The sequence below is a fragment of the Sciurus vulgaris genome, assembly GCF_902686455.1.
Source record: "Sciurus vulgaris genome assembly, chromosome: 5".
NCBI lineage: Eukaryota > Metazoa > Chordata > Mammalia > Rodentia > Sciuridae > Sciurus > Sciurus vulgaris.
Window position 1 is genome coordinate 128,117,729 of NC_136465.1, and position 6,686 is coordinate 128,124,414.

Here is a 6,686-nt window from a genome sequence, read left to right on the forward strand (position 1 = left end):
TGCTTTGTATATATCAATATATTCCACCTAATATTAAAACTTTTAAATAATTTAATGGAATTTTCTGGTCTTCTCTAGTACTAGGAAACCTTAATAAAACATAAAAAGAAAAGATCAAACTTTTAAGTTCTACACACAAAATATCTTTTATTCTAAATTATAGAACAAAACTCCAAACAAGTACTATTTATAAGACCCACTGATGTCATTTTAAAAATATATAACTACATAATAGCTTTTTAAATATCTGAGTGAACTCAAATTTGTCAGTTTATCACTTATTTTACCTTTACTGATTATAATTTTACCATGTTGTAAGATCAAACAATTATAACCACACTGATTTTTTTTTTTTCTTTATTTTGGTACCAGGGATTGAACACAGGGGCCCTCAACCACTAACACTACACTTCCAGCCCTTTTAATTTTTGAGACAGGGTGTTAGCCGCTTAGGGCCTTGCTAAATTGCTGAGGTTGGTTTTGAACCTGTGATCCACCTGCCTGAGACTCCCGAGTCACTGGGATCACACACATGTGCCACCATACCTGGTCAACCACTTTAATTCTTGACAGAATTTTGATGTCTGATAGTATCTAGATATTGAATGACAACCAATTAAAACATCAATATAGCTTTCATTTACCAAAGAAAATACTTTATTCGAGTTCCCAAAACAATCTTGAGGAGTTATTCTGGGTTTGAAGAAAAAAAGATTAATTTAAAATATGAAAACAAATAGTTTTTATTTAGTGAGAGTCAAAATCAAAATACATTCTCCAATCAAAAATGTGTCCCATGTGGAATTTTTCAAGCTTTTAAGGGTCTACCAGGCCAAACCCTTTGCTGCCTTTGCTGCTTTTGCTTTGCTCTTCCCCTTTCCTTTCTCTCGCTTTGCCTTCAGTCTTTTTCTTTGCCTCTGGTTCATCCATATGGGGTACTGTCCATGCTGGTCTAGAAGAGTCTTTTTATTTCTCTTAATCTCAGTCTCCATTTTCATGTCATCTGAATAAAAAAAACATGGAAAAACTATTAACACTTATGTGTGTAAAAATAACCCTGTGAAAGCACATGAATGCACTGAGCCTAACAGAACTGAAGGCAGTCTGAAACTACAGAAAAAACTTATTTCTAGAATGCAATCACTCAAAACTCCTTGCAGCAAGCTTGATGGGATTAGACACATGCTATATGTTACTATAATCATGAATGATATAAAAAGTGTTTGTAACTATGGGCACTCTCTACTTACTGAGAAACTTTCTAAAGAATGTTGTCTTGACTGTGCTTTGGAATAATAAAGTCAAATAGGAAACATTTAGGATTTATGGCTTTGAGTTACTGAATTAGTGGGTAAATATATGGTTCTGAGCACATGTGAATTTTAAGAATACTTCTCATTTTTAAGTGATTCCTTGAGTTACATAAGATAGTTAAGGCAGTAAGAGGTGCATCCATACCTTTAGTGGACAGGCTTTACAAGTAAATGATGAGGAATGACTGGCTATTACTTATGAACATGAATTAAATTCTAATGAACTCAGAAAGAACTTCAATGACCTCAACAGAGTGGTTTAACAGCAGAGTGGTTTAACAGCAGAGTGGTTTAACAGACATAAGCGTAAACAAAGAAGAAAGACCTGAACACATCCCGGGGCTGCCACACTTCTGCTCAGGTAATATTCAGACACCCAGCTCTAATAACTGGGAACTTGGCAGGAAGTTCCATGCAACTATGCTATGGTATATGTATCACTAATCTTATTTATTGGTAAGGAACATGCCCAGGATGTCCCTCTCATGGACCTAACCATGGTATACAAGATCTTCTATTATCTCTACTATTTGATGTTATATTCAATAGTCATCATTTCCTCACTGCCTAGAATAGTGCTGATGTTTAACAGTCACTCAATAACTAGTGATTGAATGATTATTGTAGGTAAGTTCTGTTAAGAACACAGAAGATTCGAGGTTTTAAACATGCCAGTGATATAATCTGATTTATATTCTAAAAAGATCACACTGGGTAATATGTATGAGATAAATCAGAAGGGAAAAAGCTGAAGACAAAAGCAAAAAGATTACTATGATGGTATAGGCAAGAGATGACAGTTGTTTTGGTCAGCTTTTTTACTGCTGTGACTAAAAGATCTGACCAGAACAATTTTAAAGGAGAAAAAGTTTATACAGGGACTCACGGTTTCAGAGTAAGAGTCTTAGTCCATAGAAGGCCCGCTCCATTCCTAGGGGCTCGAGGTAAGGCAGAACATAATGGTGGAAGAGTGTGGGAGAGAGAAGCAGTTCACATGGTAATCAGAAAGGAGAGGAGAGTCTCCAATCTCCAGATACAAAATAAATACCCCAAAGCCACAACCTACCAATTCAACTGGCACTCAGTTAATCCTGATTAGGACAATAACTCACTGATTAACTGGGCAATAACTCACTGGTTAACACTCCTATAACCAATCAATTCTCCTCTGAACCTTTTTGCACTGTCACACATGTGAGCTTTTGGGGGAAAACACCTCACATCCAAACCATAACAACGGTCATTTGAATTGAGATGAAAGCAGGCAAAATACAGATTCTGCTGCAATTTTAGAATATTAAATAAGACTTGCTAAGGATTTAGTTATGGAGGAAAAAAGAAAGCAGGATCAAGGATGACTACTAGTTTTGTGGCTTAAGATACTGGGTAGGCAGTTGAAAGAAGAGAAACAGGGAGAAACATCAACTTAAGGGCAGTGATAAGGAACCATAATAAATACAAAGTGGGACTCTCCTCACTCTCAGTCCTGTCCCCATTTAGCTCCTAAAATACTCCAATTATGAGGGCATCCAGACATTCCCTAGGCAGGAAATGGATGAGAGAATGCTTCTCTGAGGATGAAGAGAAAAAAGATAAGACACAAATTCTGACACAGGAGATCTAACAGGACCTCTTATGGCCCTTTCAATTACTTTACAGGTCTAGCAGGTGATAGGACCTCCCCACCATGCCTTCACCCATTCCAGCTTCCAAATATCATTTTAGTGCCTCACTTAAATACTAATAATGACTACTGATTAACCTCTAATATAGAGATAGAGATAAAAATAAAGGAATGGAAGGGTGGGGATGAGATGAGAACTCCCAAAGAAGATAGATGATGCATACAGTAGATCTGAATTTCAAAAACAACTGTATTTAATACCCTCAGTGATACTAAAGAGGATATATAGCCACTAAGAACAAGAGGTTATAAAATGGAAAAGTATAAGGAAAAAAAAAAACTTTTGAAAATGAAAATTTGATAGTAACATTAAATAGTAAAACAAGAACTAGAAAATAAAGTTGAGGAAATTACAGAGTGTAACAAAAGAGAAAAACAAAAAGGAGAGAAAAGAAAATTACGGGATCAATTCAAGAGACTCAGGAGTGTGTGGGGACCTGGCATACGAAATTTAAAAGAATTCCTACAACACAAAACAAAAACAAAACAAATTTAAAAAACAGGCAAAAGATTTGAATAGACCTTTCTCAAAAGAAGATAAGCAAATAGCCAATAAATACAGGAAAAATGTTTGGCTTCATTAGTAGTAATTAGGGAAATACAAATAATGGGACACTAACCCTATCCATTGCTGGTAGGAATGTAAAATGATGTGGCTGAGGTAGAAAAGAGTAAACAAAGAATTATATGACCCAACACTGCCATTTATAAGTATATACCCAAAAGAACCAAAAGCAGGTATTAAACAAAAACTTATACACAAATGTTCCCAGCAGCACTATTCATAATAGTGAGAGGTAGAAGCAACCAAATGCTGGTTAACCAATGAATGGATAAATGAAATACAGCATATAAAGTGGACTATCATCCCAACTTCAAAAGGAAGTAAATATTGATACATGCTACAATGTAGGTGAAAATCAAAATTATGCTAAGTATGAAAAGTAAGGCATAAAAGATGGCATACTGTATGATTCCATTTTTATGGCATGTTCAAAACAAGTAAATACAAAAAGACAGAAAGCACATTAGTGATTGTCAGAGGCTGGGGGTTCAAGGAAGTGGAAAAGAGACTTTAATAGGTACAGGGTTTCTTTTTTAGGTGATGAAAATGTTTTGGAACTAGAGGTGATGGTTGCATAAAACTGTGTATGTACTAAGTGCTACTGAATAATATACTTTAGGGAGAGGCATTGAGTAGAAAGAGAAAATTTAAAAATAGTCATTTTGAAGAATGGGAAAGGAAACTTATAGGACTTGAAGGTTGAAGAATACTGCTCTCTTCCCTGACCACAAGATACCACAAAAACATACTTTAAGAGTACAGATGCTGTGAATTCTTAATTCAGCTTGCTGCCAAACTGGTACATTAAGATGTGAGATTCAACAAACGTTTTGCTCTGCTGAAACCAGCATTATATACAGCCTCTACCTTAAGACTATGGTTAAGACACAGAGGTCCCTGGAATTTGTTGAAATAAAATAAATTAAAATTGATCTTCTGGGTAATTGTGTAAGTGCACAGGACTCATAGTATGGTGATCTTGCAAAGACCTCTTTCTATCCAGTGGGGACTCGAACTGAACTGTGCACCCTTCCAACCAGGTGAAGTCTAGATTTGTCCCCCGTGGTACTGTCTGCTCCTGAGACACTCAAGCTATTGTATAATCACCAAAGATCCACCCTGAATAATCCACATCATGTCTATTCACATGAACTGGTTTTAAAATAGTTTAGCAGAGAATTTCTTGTACCAATATAGCCTTCAATAATAAACACAGGCACCAAAGGTGTGTAGGGGAGCAGATTTGAAGGTAGGCAGAGGACAATTTAAAAAAGGAAAAAAAAAAAAAAAATCACAAAAGGTAACTTAATTTTTTAAAAAAATGAAACACATAAACTCACCATTTTCATCTTTCACCTCACACTGCGTTTTCCCTTGGCAATGTTTGGGTACCACCACAGTTGCTATTTCTTCAACATCTTTCATTAAAACATCACTGCCTATTTTGAGAATACTTTTAAGTCTGTTGAGCTCTTTTGGAGCATTCTTTTTCCTCTTTTCAGCACGCATCTTCCTTTTCCACTTACTCCGTAAGCTTTTAGCCATCTTTTACCTGGCAGTTAACAAAAACATATATCCAAAAGCAAATTATTTACTACCAAAAAAGGGCAAATCCATGGGAAATCAAACCAACAGCTATTTCTACAAAACAGGAGCAAATGGAAAATAACTTTTCACTAAAGATTTACAATAGCTTAATGTGCAACTTATGTGTGGATCAATATGGCTCCTACTGCCACTAAATAAATAAGAATGTTAAATCAAACTCCCTGTGGTCAACGGCAAGCTGTATAAAAAGTTAACTCTGAAATCTCCTTAGTTTCCTTACAAAACAAAGTCAATTCAATTCCCCCCAAATGTAAAAAAGCATCACCACCTCATATTTACTAATTACGAAATTACTTTTACAAACATCACCCTCCAATGGAATGCAGGCACCAGGACAGTGGATGTTACTTAGCGCGTATTCACCACTGACCCTCAGCGCACAGCCGTGGGCGCAGAGTCAAGGCTGAATGATTTGAATGCCAGCAAGCAGACCCGCTAGGCTACCTTGTCTACAACGACCCACCCCCAGCACGGGGACAGCAATACAGGGTTGCGGAAACAGTCTTTAGGGCCAAAGTTAAGCTTAGCACGACTGACTGACAAGAGAAGGCTCCGTTTTACACAGAAAACGAGAAATCGAGGGCCACCATAAGGAGCCGGGGACCCTCGCCCCTGACCGAGTCCTGCCTCTCCACATCGGAGTGGTCAAACTTGGCACAAGAGGGCCAAGGCTTGGCACGAAATTTTCCACACGCAGCAGAATCGAGCCCCAAGTCTCACCCCACTGGACCCCGGAGGAACCGACCCACAACCGATAAACCCACAAGACTACCTTCTGTAAGCAGCACGCCGACCAGAACTTCCGCCTTCCGGCCCGAGAGAGCGCAGTGCACGCCGGGAACCAAAACGTCCGGTCACGCTTTGGAGGCGGGGCCGGCGCTGACGAGCTTTCTGCTTTAGGTGTTGAACTTTGGCGGGTCCCTTACCGGCCTAGAAGCCAGATTTAGAGAATTCGAAACAGCGTTCCAGTCGGGGGTCCTGCCGCGTGTAACCTGCTTCCGCGGCGCGGGCGTGTCAGCCTCAAGACTCTATCACAGAGTGAATCCGGCAGGGGACAGTGCTTGTCAGATAGGGAGATCGGAGCCGACCTTTAAAGTCGACCTCACCGTCACCGGGTACTCAAGAGTTTACATAATCATCCTAGATCACGTGTACTTTCTGCGATCGTATTGAGATCATCTTTATTTGCAGCCTGGAAACTCCCATCTTGGCTCATGATCTTAAGGACGTACACGTATGTCAAAACTTACCAAATTGTACACTTTAAATACTTGCAGCTTATTGTCAGTTATATCTCAAAGGTGTCACCAAAATCAGAAAGTAATCCTATTCCAAAGGAGAATTTAAAGTGTAAAATTTAACCGTTTCACTTCAACTGATGTTTACCTGTCTGATCGCTTACATACCAGGCACAGTGCTAAGCCTAGGACATTGGGCTCAGGAACAGTGCTGTTATTAAGGTATACTTCTTATGGTATGGGCATTAGAACCACACAGGTCTGTGTTGTATTTTTTG

At 38.4% G+C, this 6,686-nt stretch overlaps 1 protein-coding gene across 1 annotated transcript; it reads right to left on the reverse strand.

Annotated features, from left to right (window-relative positions):
* Window positions 1–630: 630 nt before the first annotated feature.
* Window positions 631–6,236, reverse strand: LLPH (LLP homolog, long-term synaptic facilitation factor). The gene is made up of 3 exons (XM_079139705.1): window positions 5,943–6,236; window positions 4,903–5,114; window positions 631–1,003 (listed from the first exon to the last, which is right to left on the reverse strand). Exons 2-3 carry the CDS (start codon window positions 5,105–5,107, stop codon window positions 825–827), a joined length of 384 nt encoding a protein of 127 aa, XP_078995831.1. The 5' UTR covers window positions 5,108–5,114; window positions 5,943–6,236; the 3' UTR covers window positions 631–824.
* Between the last annotated feature and the right edge of the window lie 450 nt (window positions 6,237–6,686).

Excerpts from the sequence above, each read along its gene's own strand:
- LLPH (XM_079139705.1), bottom strand. The coding sequence starts at position 5,107 with ATGGCTAAAAGCTTACGGAGTAAGTGGAAAAGGAAGATGCGTGCTGAA. Across the intron at positions 1,004-4,902 it reads TGAGGTGAAAGATGAAAATG|ATGACATGAAAATGGAGACT; the intron begins GTGAGTTTATGT and ends TTTTTTATTCAG.